This window comes from Physella acuta, unplaced genomic scaffold (assembly GCF_028476545.2).
Source record: "Physella acuta isolate Inbredline_101_S28 unplaced genomic scaffold, ASM2847654v3 ptg001574l, whole genome shotgun sequence".
Taxonomy (NCBI): Eukaryota; Metazoa; Mollusca; class Gastropoda; family Physidae; genus Physella; species Physella acuta.
In genome coordinates this window covers 55311-77360 of record NW_026733088.1, presented here as the reverse complement: position 1 = coordinate 77360, position 22050 = coordinate 55311, and the positions used below count along the sequence as shown (strand labels likewise).

General features: G+C 31.1%; 1 protein-coding gene across 7 annotated transcripts in view; it reads left to right on the top strand.

Annotated features, from left to right (window-relative positions):
* The window catches only part of LOC131928944 (uncharacterized), a 42117-nt gene extending 20558 nt beyond the window's left edge, over positions 1–21559 (top strand). Inside the window, exons 7-17 of one of the 7 annotated variants that reach the window (XM_059285120.1) lie at positions 2219–2374; positions 4220–4276; positions 6078–6344; positions 7241–7357; positions 9416–9460; positions 9705–9746; positions 10496–10540; positions 19708–19752; positions 19997–20038; positions 21225–21269; positions 21408–21559. In XM_059285120.1, coding sequence (XP_059141103.1) covers positions 2219–2374; positions 4220–4276; positions 6078–6344; positions 7241–7357; positions 9416–9460; positions 9705–9746; positions 10496–10540; positions 19708–19752; positions 19997–20038; positions 21225–21269; positions 21408–21433 — 887 coding nt within the window. In that variant the 3' untranslated portion in view covers positions 21434–21559. Of the gene's footprint in view, positions 1–2218; positions 2375–4219; positions 4277–6077; positions 6345–7240; positions 7358–9415; positions 9461–9704; positions 9747–10495; positions 10541–19705; positions 19753–19996; positions 20039–21224; positions 21270–21407 lie in introns of those variants that run through there. The other 6 variants (XM_059285121.1, XR_009383866.1, XM_059285123.1 and 3 more) reach the window with 6 other exon arrangements.
* The last annotated feature ends 491 nt before the right edge of the window (positions 21560–22050 follow it).

Here is a 22050-nt window from a genome sequence, read left to right as displayed (position 1 = left end):
TTATTTATTTCGTTTGTGTTTACATTTGTGATTATGTTTCCGTTATGTGATAATATTTACGTTTATGTAAATTTGAGTTATGTTCGCTTTAACGTTTTTACTTTCTCGTATACGAAGTATAGAGAAAGTATTGTTGTCTTGAAAAAAAAAATCGAGATTTTGGCACATTTCGACGTTTTACACCTCCCTGAGTCGGAAAAACATAGTTTTGCAATCTTGTCCGTATGTCTATGTGTGTGTGTATGTGTGTATGTGTGTATGTGCGTCTGTGAACAGCACATAATAACTTGAGTACCGTTACAGCTAGGTTGATGACATTTCATATATAAGTATTATATTAAATTTGTAGATCCGTATCAATTTTTCAGCGATTTCTGATAACAGGAAGTGGAACTTTTTCTACTTTGAATTTTTCAAAAGCCTATAACCTGAGTAGTATTTTATTAAGATAAATGAAATTTCAAATGTAAGTAAAAAAATCTAATTATCTGCCTTCTGTCAAATTTTGAGTAATTTCCTTTGGCCGGAAGTAGTAATTGACGCTATTTCCGATTTCTCAAAAACAAAAACATGTGAATTTATTAAGTACTAATAATATTCCGCATTATTATATACAGATAGTTAGGCGTTCACTTGGTGCGCAATTCTTTTTTCTACGAGATTCTTCTATTTTAAAAAGTTTAAGTAATTAAAAATGCATTGAAAATCTTGTCTATATCCCGATTTATATAAGAACTAGGCATGCTGCCCAGCTTTGCTTAGGCTTTCGAAAACATTGAGAATTTGAATGCTTAATTAATTCGCCCGAGGGTCGGTCTACGACCTCAGGAGTTATGAAGAGGTTCCTCCGTGGACATTTTTTTTCGATTTATAGCTCATATAAGGCGCCGGTCAGTTGAGGTCAGTTTTGACCCCATCATCGTAGACTTTTCGGCCAACCGGCCCCCGTGTTCTGTCGCCCCAAGGCAAGATCCTGCCAAATTTGAAGCGCCTGCGGCGCCGGGAAGTGCCCTATCGGGCACCCGACAACTTTGCTTTATATATTATAGAGATTAGCAAATGGCATAGATAAACAAAGATTTCAAAAAAGTAATTAAGGCCTGAAATACTTTAGTATAGAAATGTATTATTTGAATAGATGAATCTAGAATATCTAGATCTAGAATCCAAATAAATAAAATAAATTTTATGAGTTTAGGCCGGAAAAGTTGTATTGTATACATTTCATAGTGTACGTAGATCTAAATCAAATTTGAATGAAATAGTTCATTTCTTTTTATTCTAAACACGGCAGATGACGTCATTCGTTAATGTATAAGCAATAGTGACGTCACAGTTTTATGCGTTCTTTTTCACATCTATTAATGCTTTTCCGGTTGCATAAATAATACTGTTTCTCTACATTCGAATACGCCTTTAATTTTTATTTTTCTTCTTTAAATAAAATTGTGGTTATACATTTAAAACATCTAGCATATTATTTTTCAACAAAAGTCCGTATAAAGTTCTCCATATATCGCTGCCGTTTCTGACGTGATGTCCGGCGAAAATATTTTGCGGACAGACAGAGAGAGAGAGAGAGAAGTGCGCACATGGGGAATTATATATTAGGATATTCGAGAAAGTTTAGGGGAGATACTCCCGGTTTATTTGCATTATTTAAAGGCGTCATTGTTTGCGTTTCCGTTCGTGTTTATATCCTCATTTAAGTTTGCATTGTGCTTGAGTTTATTTTTGCATGTATGTTTTATATTTATGTTTCCGTTTAAATGTTCGTCGATGTTTATGTTTTCACTAAAGTTTGGATTTATGTTTGCGCTTGTGTTTATATTTCTCAAACGTCCATATTTACACATAGACTTTTAATTGAAAATTATTAAACCCCGAAGAGTAAAATGTATATGCTGCTTAATTAGCACACAAGTCATTGTCCTTCAGAAATAATTGTATCTGAAATATCCTTGCAGGACCAGGCCGGTATGGCTATTTGTTATTTATAATTTAAGAACTTTATGTATAGTCTACTTTTTAATACAGATTTATATAAAAGCTTGCAATTAATCCGTTTTATTATTATTTATCGACTCTCTATTTTTCTGAAAACTTGTACATTTTTTTTTTATCTTTTATCATTTGTACTGTTTTATTTTACCTATAATTTTTTAGGAATCTTTGTGTTTTTGATCTGCAAATAACTACTGTGTTCTCGACTGTACAGGCGACCTAGTTACACTTGGGTCTGACAATCAAGAGTGTAAAATATCTGAAAATTCAACGGGGGCATCAAAGACGTTCAATGCTCCATTCATAAAAGTGAGCTACAAACACCGAAAGAATTCCACCAACACCACAGATTTTAATATCACATTCAAATGTTAGTCTTTGTTGTTTTTTTTTTTTTTGTAAGCCCAAACTTAGGGTGTTACTAAGTTCTACTAAGGTCTCGAGTAAAATAATACTTCTAACTATACTGCTTCTGAAATATGAAATACCAAACTCCGTTCCTATACAATAGCAAGTCAATTTTTACCATGTCTACTAGTTAATATGTAATACATTTTAAATCGTTTTGTACCAAATGTCCTTTCGGGCATTTCTCCCATTCGGACTATAGTCCATTTGGAGAATTTACTTATCGTGAATTTTTCGCAGACCCGTTGGTGTAATATTGGTATAGTGTTGTTACAGTATAGGTATAGTATTGGTATAGTGTTGTTACAGTATAGGTATAGTATTGGTATAATATGGGTACAATGTTGGTATAGTCAGGGGATGAACTACCATGCCGCCAGACCCCAAAAATGCGGGGGGAGGGGGGGTCATGACGTTTAGGGTCCCAATTCCGAGCAAAAAAAAAACAATGAATTTTTTTTATGTTTTTATAAATTCTTTTCGTGCACCTTGATAGTGGTTTTGTAAAAACCAAACAGGTCTACTATAGCAGTGATTGCGTAGAAAAAAATATTTTAAAATCTACAAGAGCTGTAGTTTGTAAGGCAAAAGTTGACACTACTTCTATGAATTACTGCCCTTCTTTAAAATAGGGGTGCCCATAAAGCTCATTTAAATAGTTTTGTACTATGTAAATTAAAAAGCAATTGATTCTCTTAATTATTATTTTAAATAAGATATACTAAAACATTATATAGCTATAAAAATGATTTTTTTTCGAAATTAATAATATAAACACAAAAAACCATAAAAATAAACATAACTCGAGAAACCATTGCACAAAACAAGCTTACGTGCTCATATACTGGTATAGTATGACTAAAGCGCTGGTATAGTAGGCCTAAAGTGATGGTATAGTATAGGTATAATTTTGTTATAGTGTGACTAAAGTGCTTGTATAGTATGGCTACAGTGTTTATGTAGTATTGTGTAGGCTTATAGTGTTGGCTTAGTATAGGGATATTGTTATGTATAAATGTATGTAATCTCATGGGAATATTGTTGTGTTTAAATGTATGTAATCTCATGGGAATATTGTTGTGTTTAAATGTATGTAATCTCATGGGAATATTGTTGTGTTTAAATGTATGTAATCTCATGGGAATATTGTTGTGTTTAAATGTATGTAATCTCATGGGAATATTGTTGTGTTTAAATGTATGTAATCTCATGGTAATATTGTTGTGTTTAAATGTATGTAATCTCATGGGAATATTGTTGTGTTTAAATGTATGTAATCTCATGGGAATATTGTTGTGTTTAAATGTATGTATTCTCATGGTAATATTGTTGTGTTTAAATGTATGTAATTTCATGGTAATATTGTTGTGCTTATATGTATGTAATCTCATGGGAATATTGTTGTGTTTAAATGTATGTAATCTCATGGGAATATTGTTGTGTTTATATGTATGTAATCTCATGAGAATATTGTTGTGTTTAAATGTATGTAATCTCATGGGAATATTGTTGTGTTTATATGTATGTAATCTCATGGGAATATTGTTGTGTTTATATGTATGTAATCTCATGGGAATATTGTTGTGTTTATATGTATGTAATCTCATGGAAATATTGTTGTTTATATGTATGTAATCTCATGGGAATATTGTTGTGTTTAAATGTATGTAATCTCATGGGAATATTGTTGTGTTTATATGTATGTAATCTCATGGGAATATTGTTGTGTTTAAATGTATGTAATCTCATGGGAATATTGTTGTGTTTATATGTATGTAATCTCATGCACCTTTGTGTTTTTTCTTAGGGTCAAGAATAGACGGGGAGGATGCCTGTAGGAACTCTTCATTCAAGTCGTGTGGAGGTGGGGTCGTCAGTTGATCAAATCTTAAGATGTTTCACCAAGTCTAAGGCTTAGTTGATCAAATCTTAAGATGTTTCACCAAGTATAAGGCTTAATTGAACAATACTTAAGATGTTTCATCAATTCTAAGGCTAAAAAATGTGTTAATTATAAGAATAGCTTGGCTTTTTACTATGCTGGAGCAGCAGCTTCATAAACAAATATCGTCGTTTCTTAGCATTTCAAAAAGGGCGATTATACTGATGACTATCTTACTTAGTAGTTTAGATTATTTCATTTAAACTAATACACTTCAAATATTAAACACAGAAGCAACATCACGTTTCACTAATCAGTCCATTCTTGCTTATCAGACCAATTTTTTACAACACAAAGTTAAATCTTCGTCTTTGTTTACCCATTCCACAACTGTTTTCCAAAGACATAGCTTCGCCTTTTTTATAATATGCTTGCAGAGTTTCTTTCCGGCATCTCTTCTGGTAAGGGTGAAGCCCCCCCCTATAGAACGTCTAAGCCCCCCCCCCCCGGTCCCGAACGAAATATAATTTATTTATAAACAATATAATTTTACCAGAGGGGGGGGGGGTACTTGAAATTTTCGGAGGGGTTGGACCCTGGTAAAAGTATATATTTTCTATATGAATTGTATTTCGTTAAAGGGGACGTGTTTTGGGTGGGTGGGGGGGAGGGGGGAGGGGCAGGTACCCTGTAAGCACCGCCCTGTAGAGAAAGAAACTCTAAATGCGACTTTTGTCATGTTTGAGCTTAGGTGCAAGGTTTAAGGGTATGGCTACGACTGTGTTTAGTAACAATTTGCAGTAACTACGTGTAGATTAAGCTTAAATCCGGTTAAACAGATTTTTAATAACAATCTGGTTTCATGACGTTTTTCGTTTCCGGTTCAATTTAAAGTTTAGGTGGTGATTTGGTTTTGGTTTTAGTTTAGAGAGACAACACTGTCAACCTAGGGGTCGTTCATAAATGACGTCACACTCGTAGGGCGGAGAGGGGGGGGGTCCGTAATTTTGTGATGGTGTGTGTTGAAGGGGAGGGGGTTCAGATGGTGTGACGTCACACTTTTTCATTATAAAAAAGCAATGTTAGAAAACTAATTTTAGACGTTATTTCGCGTTTTAGAAAACTGTTTTAATAAATTGTAATAGGAATTGAATAAAATACTCTATTTAGACAGTTCAGACAAGATTTTGGGAAAACATCGATGTTTTAAGAAAAATTCAACAGCAATTTTGAGGGGGGGGGGGTTGTAGGCTGAGGTGTGACGTCATTTTATGGAGGGGGTGTCTGGCTTTTTGTGACGATATGTGACGGAGGGGAGAGGTAAAAATCGTCCAAAAAAGCGTGACGTCATTTATGGATGAACCCCCTAGCGACCGTTGTATTTCTTCCTCAACGTGTCATTTATCTTGTTATTAATAATAATAATAATTCAACATAGATTTATATCTACTGATATTTCACTACGTTCAACACTTAATTTATCCTAGATTATATCTTTAGGTATTTCACAAACTCTTTATTTTTCTTTATCATTTCCTAAATGGTATGTGTGCTATCGTGATTGTTAATTTAACTTTGGTCGAAGCCTTATATATATTTTGTTCAAACTCTAATCCTCAAATTATCTTTTTTAATTCTATTTTTTCTACCCTGATACCTTCTTGATTCTTGCTGTTCAATGTGATATAAGAGATTTTACTCGCAATTCTAAAAGATTGATTGTATAAATGTTTTATAAAAAAATCTTTATTGCATGCATTTAAAAAATATATCCTTTTTTAAGAGGGCAAAGTTATTGATGTCATTTCTGATTTGACGTCAAAGCATTATTACGGCGTTATTCGAAGCCATTCCCAGTACCCAGCCGATTACAGGAAACCAGCTGCTCCATCCTTACACGGCGAAAATTATTCAACATTCGAGAAACAAATTGAAAGTCCTAGAAAGGGAGAAACCTGTTTCAATTTAAAGCTATTACACTTCAGTTTAGATTACAAGGACAGTTTGAAGATAGTCGACGCCAATAACAAAAACGAATATGAGACTAAAGGTCCGTTTTATTTTTTCAGAAGATTTTAGAAGACTTTATATTAGAGGGGAACTAGGGTTACTTATGTAATTTATGTAATAATCCAAAGTCTGTAATGTTGGATTCGGGTCACTTAAGATGAGCTATGTAATAATCCAAAGTCTGTAATGTTGCATTAGGGTCACTTACGGTGAGGTATTTAATATTCCAAAAATTATAATGTTCGATTAGGGTCACTTAAGGTGAACTGTGTCACCTAAACACTGATACAATGTAGGGTTAGTGTCATTGATTAGGAAATGCTGGTATAATGTAGGGTTAGTGTCATTGATTAGGAAACGCTGGTATAATGTACGGTTAGTGTCATTGATTAGGAAATGCTGGTATAATGTAGGGTTAGTGTCATTGATTATGAAATGCTGGTATAATGTACGGTTAGTGTCATTGCTTATGAAATGCTGGTATAATGTAGGGTTAGTGTAATTGACTATGAAATGCTGGTATTATGTAGGGTTAGTGTCATTGATTATGAAATACTGGTATAATGTACAGTTAGTGTAATTGATTATGAAATACTGGTATAATGTAGGGTTAGTGTCATTGATTATGAAATACTGGTATAATGTAGGGTTAGTGTAATTGATTATGAAATGCTGGTATAACGTACGGTTAGTGTCATTGATTATGAAATGCTGGTATAATGTAGGGTTAGTGTAATTGACTATGAAATGCTGGTATTATGTAGGGTTAGTGTCATTGATTATGAAATACTGGTATAATGTAGGGTTAGTGTCATTGATTATGAAATGCTGGTATAATGTAAGGTTAGTGTCATTGATTATCAAATGCTGGTATAATGTAGGGTTAGTGTCATTGATTATCAAATGCTGGTATAATGTTGGAATTTTAATTTACAGGGAAACTGGCAGGCAGAGACATAAGTTACACAACTAATGCCAGAAGTGTCAATGTTACATTTAAGCTTCACCATGCCCGACCTGGATCTGCCTCTGGGTTCCTGATGTTCTACCGATGTAAATTGGTTTTCTTTCTTTACAACGCCAGACTGGGATAATTAACTCTCATTCTCAATTAGATCTTTGACCATTAACTCTAATTCTCCATCAGAGGCGTAGCATTGAATTGTTTTATTACAAGTATTGGAATATGTTTTATTTATATAACGACTCAATTTTTTTTATTATCGGAAAAGTTTTAACTCTTTTGCAACAAAAGAACCCGAAGCAACATTAAATACACGCACGTTGCTAAAACATATTAAACGGATCCATCTATACTTATAGTTTCGCTGTCTGTGTATGTATCTGTGTATCTATGTATCTTACAAGAACGCTATAGAGAAAACACAAGCAAAATAAAAACTTTCATAGTAAAAAGAAAACGAAATACGACGTCACATGGAGCATATAGTAGAAAATAGTATCAAGCCGGAGAGTGCACACAGTAATATGACGTCATTGATTCTCGAGTAAACATTGAATTAAAAAAACATTTTTTTCTAATCTGAAAAGTGGTTTGCGTGAAGAGCCACTTACCCGCAAGTAGAGTCGCCTGAAAGAAACTCTAAATGCGACTTTTCTCATGATTTTGATTAGGTGCACGGTTTAGGGTATGGCTACGACTATATTTAGTATCAATGTGCGGTAACTACGTGTAGATTAAGCTTAAATCCTATTAAAATGCCGATTCTGGATTAAAATCCGCTTTCAATGTAAGTTTTCGTCTTCGGTTCAATTTGAAGTTAAGGTGGTGATTTTGGTTTTGGCTTTAGTTTAGAGAAAAGAGACAACACTATCAACCTAGCGCCCGTTGTATCCTTCCTCACGGGCCATTTATCTCTTGTAAAATAATATTTTCGCCTAAATGCTTAGAAAAAAATGGATTCACTTTAATAACAGTAGGGTGGAAAAAAACTAATCAATTAATATATTTAATAATTATATCAAGGGAGGTATTTAAAAAAGAAGTTTACCTCGCGCTAAATATTGCTATTTAAGAAATCTATTTAAAAAATCCTACAACATTGATTATTATTTTAGGGCTCATAATAATTATAGATTAATGTTAAGGTTATTTTTAAAAAATTCTGATTAGTTGTTGCAGAGTTTTATAGTTGTTGTTTTTTTATTTCTATGATCACAATTGTTATTGTTTTATTTTTGGTGTTATATAAAGAGATGATTAAATTAGAGAATATGGGAAAGGCTCTCTCTCTGAGCGCGGATCTTAGAAAAAGCGTAATTTGATAAAGTGCGTTTGGGTTTGAGATTAAGTTTGCGTTTTTGAGTTTGCGTTTGTGTTTTCTTTTGTGTTTATATTTGTGTTTCCGTTTGCATGTTGCGTTTGAGTTTGCGTTTACGTGAGCGTTGTGTTTCTGTTTGCGTTTTTGTTTGAGTGTGAGTTTGTTTGCGTTTGTGTTTGTGTTTTCTTTTGTATTTGTGTTTGCATGCACGTTTGTGTTTGCGTTGTGTTTGGTTTTGTTCTGTTCCCTAGTTGGTATATTTAAAAGCTACATAGCTTTTTCTCCACCCCCGAGGGTCGGTCTACGATCTCCTGAGTTATGAAGAAATATTTAATATAGCTCATATAAGGCTCCGGTCAGTCGAGGTCAGTTTTGACCCCTTTCTGTGGACTTGTTGGCCAACCGGCACCGGTCCCCGTGTTCTGTCGCCCCAAGGCAGAATCCTGCCAAATTTCAAGCGCCTGCGGGGCCGGGAAGTGCCCCATCGGGCACACGACATCTTTGCTTTAAATACATTTGTGTATAACTTATTTAGAAGTAAAACAGGAGTAATTTTTCATATACTTTCTCGTATAAAAGTAACGAGATGACACTTTCAATACAATCTAGTAATAGAAATGCTTTTTATGATATTTTTTATTGCTTAATTTTTACTTTCTTGAAGTATAGAGGATGTATTGTACTCGCACGAAAAATCGAAATCGATATTTTTACAAATCTCGACGTTTTATACCTCCTTGAGTCCATAGGAACTGAAAATTACATAACATATTTCATCTGAGGGAATAGAAAATGACATGACTTATAAACATGTTGTATATATCCATAGGGACAGACACGTGTAATGGGACTTTGGATTTCTTCTCTCCTGCCCGTAAGTTACATTCATGTCATTTTCTTCCTTTTTTCGAGCAGCTCAACAAACACATGCAATATTTAAAAGATCTCAATCGACTCATAGTGTACCGGTCTTGTTAAATATTGCACTCTTTTTGTATCTGAACATGCAACAACGTTTGTATGCTGTGTTTACTTTATGAGTAGAGTAAAGATTTTAAGATGATTTTTGTCAACTGTTTCATTAAGTGAGGATATTTTACCTAACGAACCTTTTTCAGCTTGCCAGACCACGAAACCAGGACAAACAGACATAAAAAAAGGTTAGTTAGTACTAAGGTTAGTGTTAGTTTTATCTTTGTGTTATAGGTAATGTTAGGGTTAGTTGTAGGGTTAGCGTTACGGTTAGTGTCGATGTTAGGGTTACTCTATCGGTAAATACTTTTAATTACTTACTTTTATTTTAAATGTAAGGCACTTAACACAACGCGCTCTTATTTTAAAAAATCAATTAAAAATCATGAATTAAATGTTAAAATTATGATTTGAATGTTAAAATCGTGACTTAAATGTTAAAATCATGATTTGAATGTTAAAATGATGACTTGAATGTTAAAATCATAATTTGCATATGCATACTGTTTGATATCAATAAAAGTATTTTTGTAACTAGGAATACATTACAACATAAGACGACGAAACAGTTTTGGTCAAATACTGCTCGGCTACCTAAATCATTAATGATTTTGAATATTTACAATGTATCCGTTACCTCTGATATTCAAAATCCTTTCCCTATTGTGTATTACATTATAAATAAAATCGTATTGTATATCTATAGGCGCCGATATTGGAAATGTCTCGTCAGAAATTAAGTTACACTTATTACATTTTATTCCATTTTTTTACGTAGCTCAACAGAGAGGCTTGCGTATAATATTTTGAAAGGTCTCAATCAACTCTATCGTCTATCTAAAGATTATTTAAGCAGAAAAGTTTCTAATTTAAAAAAAAAGAAGCTTTTTGTTAACTGTTTTATTACATGAGATTTTCCATAAAAAACTTTTTTCAGCTTACCAGACCTCGAAACCAGGAAAATCAGACAGGAAAAAAAAAGGTATTGTAATATATTGAGCTTTATATTGAGGGGAACTCACTCTCTTGTATTAGTCTTATATTTGTATTGTGCTTTGAGTGATGTCCCTTGCATGTCATGTTCCGGTTGTTGATACAAAATAAAGACAAGGTGCGCATAAAACATGGCTTCATCATCTATCGTGTTATAATAGGTAGGAAAAGTCTATGTAATCATACTAAATTTTTAAAAAATTATTTTAAAAAATATAAAAAGCGATAAAATTATAGCTACATTTTCAAAAATTAAAGCCGTTTGGGAACCATCGATTACACTCATTTTCATATTTTTGTGTTGAACATAAGCCGTTGAAAATGATTTTGAATTATTGTATAAATTTAAATATTTAATAAAACCGCCCTCAACCCAACCTTGAACTGACCTGAAGTGGCCAGGGAGAGTAAAAAGATTAAAGTCATAAAATTTATTGTCCATGATAAAAATACGAACAAGGTGATCCAAGAAAACAAAATGGCGAACAAGGGAATATTTTCAGTTCGATTCAGACATTCAAAATTCGTTTGTATCCCTTTTCATTATAGTTGGCATATTTTTTTATGACTGTTATGCTCAGATTACTAATATCTAACATTATTCTTATTAATTTTGTTACCAATGTTTTTGTAGAATGTTTTTAACGCATGTTTCATTACTTTTGTTAGGCCTGTGACTACTCACTGTGACTGTGAGTTCTGTGAGCGCTCTAAGCCTAAGCTAGAGATCTAGATTAGATCTAGAATCTAGCCATAAGTTTCTAGATCTAGACCTAGGTTTCTAGATCTAATCTAGATCTAGATTATCTAGACTTAAATAGAGTTATATCGAGAATCTAGTACTAGATTCTAGGAGGAGTAGTCTAGACTACTCTAAGAGATCTATTCTAGATTTCTAGATCTAGATCTAGAATCTATAATGATATTATCTAGATCTAGATCTAGTCTTGAATCTAGATCTAGATTCTAGATCTAGAAATCTAGTATAGATTATTGATTATAGATAGATCTATAGATCTATAATAATCTATATACTATATACTATACTATATACTATATAGAAATCTAGATCTAGTCTAGTAGTAGATCTAGATCTAGTAATACTAGTAACTAGATAGTCTAGTATGTTACAGCTTTTTAATATGTTTAATTATTTATTAAATATAAAACCACTAGATCTAGATCTATTCTAATTTATAAACTTAATACTCACTAATACTAACTAGATCTATAGATCTTATAGTCTTATAGTTAGTTAAGTAACTTTATATTGTACGACAGTAGATCTATTAAGTATAAGATAAGTCAAGTAGTATAAGTAGTAGAGAATAAGAGATCTACTCTAGTCTAGATCTAGAAGTTATATAAATATATTTTATAAAAATCTATATTAAATAATTCAATAAGTATATTGAAGTATTTTAAGTTAATAGTAATAATAGATAAGTTAAATAAATTAGGCCCATAGTTTATATTATAAATGTGTAGCTGGTATAGACTAGTTTTAGAGACTAGTCATATAGTAAATAGTTAATCTTACTCCTTAGTAATTAGTTAGTAGGGCACTACATACACCTAGTCTAATAAATGATTAGTCTAATTAGTTAGAGCCTACTTATTAAAATATATTTACTATAGTAGTAGTATTAGTAAGTATAGTTACTCTATACTGTTACTAGGTATATTATAATACACACAACCTCAGAAATTGCAAAATCATGACATTAGTGAATCAATTATTTAGTAGGCCAATAATTTCTATATTAATTTAATTTTAATAGTTAATACTTACTAAATTACTAGATCTGTACAAATTACATTTTATTTAGGCTATGGTACAGATGACAGTCCTAATACTTACATTGTTAATATGATTAGGGCCTAGTTAGAGGTAATTACTAATTAGACTTATGATGACTTATGTTAGTCTAATAACTAATAGATTCATATTTAATAGCAGTAGGTCTATAGGCTTAAAATAGTATTGTAAAAAAAAATAAAGTATGCTTAATTTTTACAGTTGTCATATTACTTTTAGTTTCAGTAGGCCTATCTAGACTGTAGATTTAGATGTAGTAGCTTAGTAGTAGTCTAGTAGGCCTGTGATTGGGTAGGTATTTAGTATTTGTAATGTAAGTTAAGCAAAGTTAACTAGGCTTAATAAGGCTACAATTTAAACTGTAAAAATTACATGTAGCCTAAATAAAAGGTTACAGACTAGTACATTAAATAATATCCAAAATTTAAGTTTAATCTAGATTAGTATGCTAACAGTAATTTTAGGCCTCTAATAATAATAGTCAAAATTACTAAATAGAAGAGTAGGCTTACTAGTAAAGAGCTGTCTTATTTTAGTTCTACTTAATTAACTTAATGGAGATGTGTGGTTGCAGCCCTTTGCTCCCCAGGGGCCACAAAGGAATGATGATGATGAATTATCTTAATATATGACTTAGTCTACTCTTAGTCTTATGTAGTGATCTTTAGAATTTAAAATGCAGAATAGTTGATAAAGCCAAAAGGTGTCAATTGTCATTGATGGATTAACTTACTAATCAAATTAATATAATTATCCTAATATTTATTATATTAATGATAGTTAGAGTAGCCTAGTTTGAATATCAATTTTCAACTAATTCCTGAGGTGGCTAAACATAAGTAGTAGATCTTTATTGATACTTTTTTTCTTTTTTTTAATGATATATACATGACTTTTGGACTCTTTTGAAGGCCTATTGTATTTAATGACAAACTCCTTACATTAAAATATTAAAAGTAAACTATTAGACTAGACCTATATTTTTAATGAATGGTAATGGTTAGATAGCCCATACAATCCAATACATAAATACACATCATTGCTTTATGATCTTTATAAGACAGACAAATATTTTTATTTATAACATTAAGAGTTGAAAGTATGTAAACATAATGAGTTTAATATAACAGTTTATGAAATTTATTTATGTTTTTTTAGATACTGTGGATTATACAACTGCATACAGAGAAGACAATAGTCAAGATGAAGCTCAATTTAAAAACTGATCCAAGGATACATGTTGGACCCAAGAAAACTTGTTCATATTGAACAACTATTTTTTATTATGTTAGTTCTGAATGAATATGGGTATTAAAAAAAGAAAACATAAACTTTGTTATGTTTATTTTTTTTTCAGCACTGGTTGTGTGTGCTGGTGTAAGCGGAAACTATATTATTGCTACCTTAATTCAATAATTAACTTAAACTGGTAAACTATAAATAGTTTTTAAGAATATGGGGCTGAAGTAGATTTCACCTAGTTTTGTTGCCCTTCCATAATAATATATTGTACGGTCAGCAAAATGTCAAACAGCTTTTACTAAGTTTTACTGTCCATAACCAGTCAGGTACCAGTTAAAGCTGCTTTGAATTTGAATCAGAGACAACCTAAAGAATTAAAATTTCAACTCAAGAACTTTTGCTTTAGCAAATGTGTTCACAAATATGTAGTACCACTATAAGTCTTACATTTGCAATTATCTATTATAGCTGTAAAACATAATGATAAAGGAAGAATCAAGAATATGGGTTTTTGTCAATTCTAGCCATACCAGCAATAAATGTAGACCAGGCTTAGTGAAGCATGGCTGATAACTAACCATCAACCACAAATACAACAAACTATAATCACTGCCTGTTTCCTAGTAATGTGTTGTTATTGGCCGTGCAAGTTTATGAACATGTTGTAATTGTTTATATATTACAAAAGAAAAAGACTGTTGCTGATCAGATGCATTCCAGATATTTGAGGAAAAGATGTTTTCTATAAGGATAGGCAGCTATAGCAAATGAGGTTAGGGGAAATGTTGAGTTAAGTAAACTTTAATAATTGTAATGACAGAGATACCATCACAGCAACAAATGTAATTAGGTTTGTATGACTAATTAATGAATATCCTATAAATAATAGCAAAATGCTGAAGTGGTCGTCCATAAAAGACTTTGAGGTGATGGGGGAGATTTGGACCTTTGTGTCAAGGGGGAGGGGGTTCAGAAAGTAAGATGACACTTCTCCATGTTCAACAAACACTCATGTTAAGAAACTGAATTTAAGCCTTTATTTGCATTATTAAAAGTTGTTATATAAATTGTTATAAAATAATTCATCAATAGGCCTACATTGAATGTTGGAAAAACCCATAGGTCTAAATATTTTATGAAAATCGCTGCAACAGCGTGTGGGGGGGGGGGGGGGGGCTTAGGTTTACTTTTTTGGGCAGGTCTGGCATCGTTGTGACATCGTTAATATATAATAGATGACCCGATAGTCAGAGGTCGATCTAGATTGATAAGGCCTATATGAAAATGTTGATGTTAATTACACTTTACTTATTATTACAATGGAATATAGCCTAATAGTTTATTTATATTAAATAATATAACATCCCCTTGCACCACAACACCCTGACTATACTAATCCAAATTAAAATTATAATGTTTGGTAAATTACTATTATATTATTAGTAATTTTGTGTTTAAAATTCTAGCCTTAGTAAAAACCGGAAGTGATTTTTACTTATTTCACAAATGTTATAAAATATTCAATTTTGGTTCAAAAATATGCTTTCTGGCAACACAAAGTGGAACCACTTTTGGAACCACTTTTCCTACCTATAAGACCACAATCCATTACAGGTATCAACAAATATGTTATCAATTTTATCATGCAAGATACATTCTGTATCATTTTCTCGCAGAATTTATCATTTTTACAAGCTTTCATTCAACTTGCTTTATCTAACTGACTGCCGTTCTTTTTACCATCTTTTATTTTTTTACCCATCTTTTATTGAACTTGCTTCCTCTGTCGAGCTTTTACAATTGGATACCTTTCCTAATAATTAGGGATAGACCCAAGCTTTTCTTTATAGTTATTTAAATAATAATAATTTAAATTAAAATATGTCATTTATTTTCTCATTTGTAGAGGATCATTAAATAGAAGCTTTTATTAAAACGTTTTCGTGCAATTTTACTTTCTCGTGAACGAAGGAGGTATGTATATAATAAAATATTGCAAAATTTGAAATCGAGATTTTCACAAATCTGGACGTTTTACACCTCCTTTAGTCAGAAAAACAGAGATTTGCAATCTTTCCCGTATGTATGTGTGTATGTGTGCGTGTGTGTGCGCGTGTATCTATGTGAATGTAAAGATGTGTGCCTGTGAACACGAAATGCAATTTCATATATAAGTATAATATCAAATGTGTAGTTATGTACGGACTTTATAGCGAAAGTGGAACTTTTTCCACATTTGGTTTTTCAAAATCCTATAACTTAATTTCTGTTCTAGATAGATAAAAGAAATTTCAAATATAGTAAAAGATCTAATTCTGCCTTCTTTCAAATTTATTTTGAGTAATATCTGTTTAGGTTAAATAGTACTTTACACTATTTCCAATTTCTCAAAAACGCATTTGAATTTCAACTATTATACACACATTGTTTGCTGTTCACTTCGTGCGCGATTCTTTTTTCTACGACATTCTATTTTTAAAAGAAATTAAAAATTGATTAAAAGATCATGTCTATATTCCGAGTTGCAATCCTTCTCATTTTTATATAAGTATATTCGAGAAAGTTTAGAGGAGATCCCTCCCGCTTTATTTTTTCAGTACTTTAAAATATTAAATACTATAGAGTTGCATGACTCAAAACTACTGCACACCAAATGAATATGAAAATGCGCTTATAATAGTGCAGTAAATAGTAAGACCACTACGTTCGTCTAGTTTAATTAGTTATGAAAATTTAATTAGGAATCCAATTAATTCAAATTTGATGTCACATTGCATCGTTATCAGGTCTTGACACACATGCTAAGTTTTAATCGCATTGGTCAGTTAAAAGTTCTCGAAATTTTGCTCGGCAGTTTCAATCAATGGCGCAGCACTATATACAAAAACGTGATAGACAGAGGAAGAAAATTTAAATAAAAGCTTGAAATAAAAATGCATAAAACATTTTAATAACAAGATTTTATGTAATAATTAACGAAAAGGAATTTTTTAAAAATGATTTTCTTTAGTTATTTGAATAGTATTGTATTGTAATATATTTTTAAAAACATCATTATTTCTCCTTTTTAGTGCATTATTACATAAACGCTTATTATTAAGGCCATACCTATACCCCCAAACTGATATTTTTATTTATTTAATTTTTAAATATTAATTCAAAACATGCAATGTATAATAACTACAAACAAATTAAAAATATAAAAAGATGTATTATTTGTTTTTAAATAATTTTTCTGACTTTTATTGAAGATTTTGTGTAAATTTGGTACAAATTAACAAATTTACAAAAAGTTCGAAATCACAAACTTAGTTGACAAAACTCAATAGCTTTATGTAAATACATTGAACATAATGTACTGAATATAACTACATTGGTTCATGGGCCTGAGAGTAAACGAAAACCAACAAAATACAAAAACATAAGGGTACCCCCCCCCCAAAAAAAAAATTAAAGGGGCTTTTCGGCACATAAACAGTCATTAAAAATCTTAGAATGAAGACCTAATATATTTAAACATGTATTTATGTAGACAATACGACAAGTTTGAGGCCTCTAGGTGCAGAACTTTTACTTTTTTTTTTTTGCCCAAGACCTGCGTGAAAAAAATTAAAACCGTCAAATTGAGAAAAATGCAAAAATAACACAAAACATCATTTTTAAAAATACAGACCTGAATATTAATTATTAGAATTTATATGTACAATTAAAATATAAGAAGCACTAAAAGAAGAACTCTCACTGAAAAAAAATATGATATTAGCTTACCGATGATATTTTGAACTGCCCTTCCCCCCACTATAAACATTAAATAAGATAATGTATCTATTATTCTTAAATCCTCAAAATTAACACTGTGTACCATCTTCTTTTACAGTGTAACACCTTCCTCTATTTACTTAATTTATTCTTCTCTTGTTAATAGTTGATTTTGTTACACTTTTAGCTTATGAAAACCTTATGTTAGTGGCGGTTCTGCCGATTTGATGAATCCAAAACTGACACAATCACTAGCATTCTCTTGTACCAAATCATTAACTTTAGAATCCTTACAATAACAACTGCCCCATCTCTAGCAATCTTTTTATGCAGCCCTTCTGACTATTCTGTGATTTGCATTGAAAGTCACGTCTTAACCAATCATGTCAATGCTGACGTCAAATTACTATCCTTGAAAGTTTGTACAAATAAGATTTACCTATCTGATATTCTCTTTGCATATTTAGCCATTGTCATGTGTTCTCTAGCTGTTTTTTTTAAATGTAATTTTTGTCTGCCTTTTGTCGTGCTACGTCATAGATAGTAACTGGCGAGCGAAATTTCGAACACTCCTAGCCAAACGATTTCTCTGAAACTTGGCAAGTGAGTTAAGACCCGATGACAACGTGATCTGGCATCAAATTTGCCTTCATTGGATGCTCAATTAATTTTTTAAATGTCCTAAATAAAGTACTTTTTACAGCGCTATTATACTCACATTTTTCGTGTTTATTTAGTGAGCTATTGTTTTAGTCTATTGTATTATATCTTAAAGTACTGAAAAAATACACAAAAACGTTTTAATAACAAGCTTTTATGTAATAACTAGCCATTGGTAACCCAGTAGGCTACCAATACCTATTAGAAAAATTAAAACAAAATTATATGCACACACTGATTAAGAGACTTAAATGATTTCGTTAAAAACCCGGCAGCTCATTGAAATTCAGGTTGTTTTTACAAGCTTTTATTTAACTCACTTCCTCGACAGTCTGTCTGTCTGTCTGTCTAGACCGAAACGCCGAAGCGAAAATTCGGACAGTTCTACTTGACCGATACGATTCACAGTTGGCACGTGGGTCAAGACATGAAGACAATGCAATCTGAAACTAAAGTTGACTTAATTGTATGCCTAATTAATTTTTTATGAATTAATTAAAATTTGGACCGAATTAGTAGGCATGTCTATCCAACCACACCCACGCTTATCTTTATAGTAATTTAAATAGTAGTGTATAATTTATTTTCTACTTTTTAGTGCATCATTACATAAAAGCTTGTTATTAAAACGTTTTTTATGAATTTTTTAAAAGTAATTTTTATTAACTTTGACCGCGAAAATAGTATACATTTCATAGAGTACGTCTTGATAAGTAGATTTATAGATCTAAATCAGTTTGAATAAAATAGTTAATTTCTTCATATTCTATAATTGGAAAATGTCACTATTAGTGTTATGTGAAATTTGACGTCATTGTTTCTTGTGTTCTTGTCATAACCATAAACACTTTTCCGGTTGCATAATTAAAAATTTGTTTCTACATTCTAATATGCCTTTATTTTTATTTTTCAAGTACAATTTAGTTTATCCATGAAATACATCCAATATATTGTTTTCAACAAAAGTCCGTATTATTAAGTACTCCATATATCGCTGAAGATACTGAAGTCATAGGCTCTGAAAATATTTCGCAGATAGAGAGAGAGAACATAACATATTTCATCCGAGGGAATATTTATTCAATTGATTTATTTATTCAATTTATTCAATTACGGTAACAATAGTAGGCACGAAAGCCTTTTTTTCACATTGGCCGTTTTAAAATAAAAAAATAAAACAACAATTTAATAACAGCACTAAAAATATGGAATAAAGAAATAATATTACATAGTTATAACACAAAATGAGATAAAATAAGAATATAATAGATGAATGAGAAATGTTTCAATGAGTCAGTTAGAGAGGTCATTAAATAATTGTTGCTTTAGTTAAGATTTGAATATATTTTCAGATCTAGATAGTTTTATTTTATTAGGAAGATTGTTCCACAAATTAGAACCAGAGTAGGCGAAGCTATGTTTCTGGAAAAAAGTTGTATATGGGATCGGTAAATTAAGACGACGATTTAATTTTATGTTAAAAGAAAATAAGTCTGATAAGAAAGAGGGGGGCTGTTTCGTGGAATATTTTATATTTAAAAAATGTATTTGGTATATATTATCTTTTTATTCAATGGAAGTATTTTAGTTGCAATAAAAGAATCCAGACTAATAGACAAGCCAGTAACCAGAATAGAAAATGACATGACTTATAAACATGTTGTATATATCCATAGGGACAGACAAGTGTAATGGGACTTTGAATTTCTTCTCTCCTGCCCGTAAGTTACATTCATGTCATTTTCTTCCTTTTTTCGAGCAGCTCAACAAACACATGCAATATTTAAAAGATCTCAATCGACTCATAGTGTACCGGTCTTGTTAAATATTGCACTCTTTTTGTATCTGAACATGCAACAACGTTTGTATGCTGTGTTTACTTTATGAGTAGAGTAAAGATTTTAAGATGCTTTTTGTCAACTGTTTCATTAAGTGAGGACATTTTACCTAACAAACCTTTTTCAGCTTGCCAGACCAAAAAACCAGGACAAACAGACATAAAAAAAGGTTAGTTAGTACTAAGGTTAGTGTTAGTTTTATCTTTGTGTTATAGGTAATGTTAGGGTTAGTTGTAGGGTTAGCGTTACAGTTAGTGTCGATGTTAGGGTTAATTTTAATTATTTACTTTTATTTTAAATGTAAGGCACTTAACACAGCGCGCTCTTATTTTAAAAAATGAATTCAAAATCATGAATTAAAGGTTAAAATCATGATTTGAATGTTAAAATCGTGACTTGAATGTTAAAATCATGGCTTGAATGTTAAAATGATGACTTGAATGTTAAAATCATAACTTGCATATGCATAATGTTTGATATCAATAAAAGTATTTTTGTAACTAGGAATACATTACAACATAAGACGACGAAACAGTTCAAAATCATAAATTTGAATGTTAAAATCATGACTTGAATGTTAAAATCATGACTTGAATGTTAAAATCATGACTTGAATGTTAAAATCTTGAAATAAATGTTAAAATCATGATTTGAATATTAAAATCATGACTTGAATGTTAAAATGATGACTTCAATGTTAAAATCATGGCTTAAGTGTTAAAATCATGATTTGCATATGCATACTGTTTGATATCAATAAAAGTCTATATTTGTATTTTTGTAACTAGGACATTTGAGGTCATGGTTTCTTGTGTTATTGTCACAACCATAAAAAAATTTCCGGTTGAATAATTACACATTTGTTTCTACATTCGAATATGCCTTTATTTTTATTTTTCAAATAAAATTTAGTTTATACATGAAATACTTCCAATATATTGTTTTCAACAAAAGTCCGTATTATTAAGTACTCCATATATCGCTGAAGATACTGAAGTCATAGGCTCTGAAAATATTTCGCGGACAGTGAGAGAGAAGTGCGCACGTGGGCTTTTATATATTAGAATACACTAAAAAGGAGAAAATATTTGTTTTTAAAATATAACAATGAATTACGGTTTAATTAAATGAAAATAAAAGGTATTCAATACATAATAGAGCGACGTAAGTTTTTCGTTTCAAATATTTAAATAATAGTTCATTATTGTATTTAAAGAAAATAATTTGTTTTCTACTTTTTAGTGCATTATTAAATAAAAGCTTGTTATTAAAACGTTTTTATGCATCTTTTGTGTCTTGCTAAATACATTTAATATCAATTAATTATTTCAAATAATTTTCCAACTCTCTTCTAGGCAACAAGAAACCCACGAAACCCAAGGGTAGGCATCAACAAATAGGTTATCACTTTTGTCTTGCAAGACACATTTGTTTTATTACGTTAATTTATAAGACACATGTCTTATTACTTTTTGTTTTACTAAACACATTTCAAATCACTTTATTGTTATTTCAAGTAATTTTAAAATCTACACTAGGCAACAAGAAACCCAAGCAACCCTGAGATAGCTGCAAGAATTTTAAATGCCAACAATGAAGATCAATTTGAGACGACCAAGCGACCATGATATGATGACCAATTGATAAACGCCACTTTATTTCAAAATAATAAAAATATTTCATACCATAATATGTAATTATGGGTTTTATTTTACTTGACATTTTTTCCCTCTTTTTTGCAATCATTTCAACCAAGTCGATTTGTTTCAAATCAAAATACAATGACAATGCAAGGTGACATGAACTTTTGTAATCGTAAGTGGTTTGATCATAGATGGTTTGATCATATCGTCTTTGATCACAGAGACTTTGACCATATGTGGTTACATGATAAGTAGTTTATCCACAGTAAGGGTTTATTCGCAGCTGGGGTTTACCACAAAGGCTTGTCTATAGGTGTCCACATGTAGTTTTAGAATTAAAATAAAGCGGGAGTGATCTCCTCTAAACATTCTTAAATATTCTTATATAACACTACGGGGGATGGGAACTCGCGACATAGGCATGCTTATTAATCAAAATTTACATACTTAAACTTTAAAAAATAGAATAGAATATATTTAAAATCAGATAGTGCTAAACATTAGTCTAATATATAAAGTTGAAATGGACTTTGTAGGT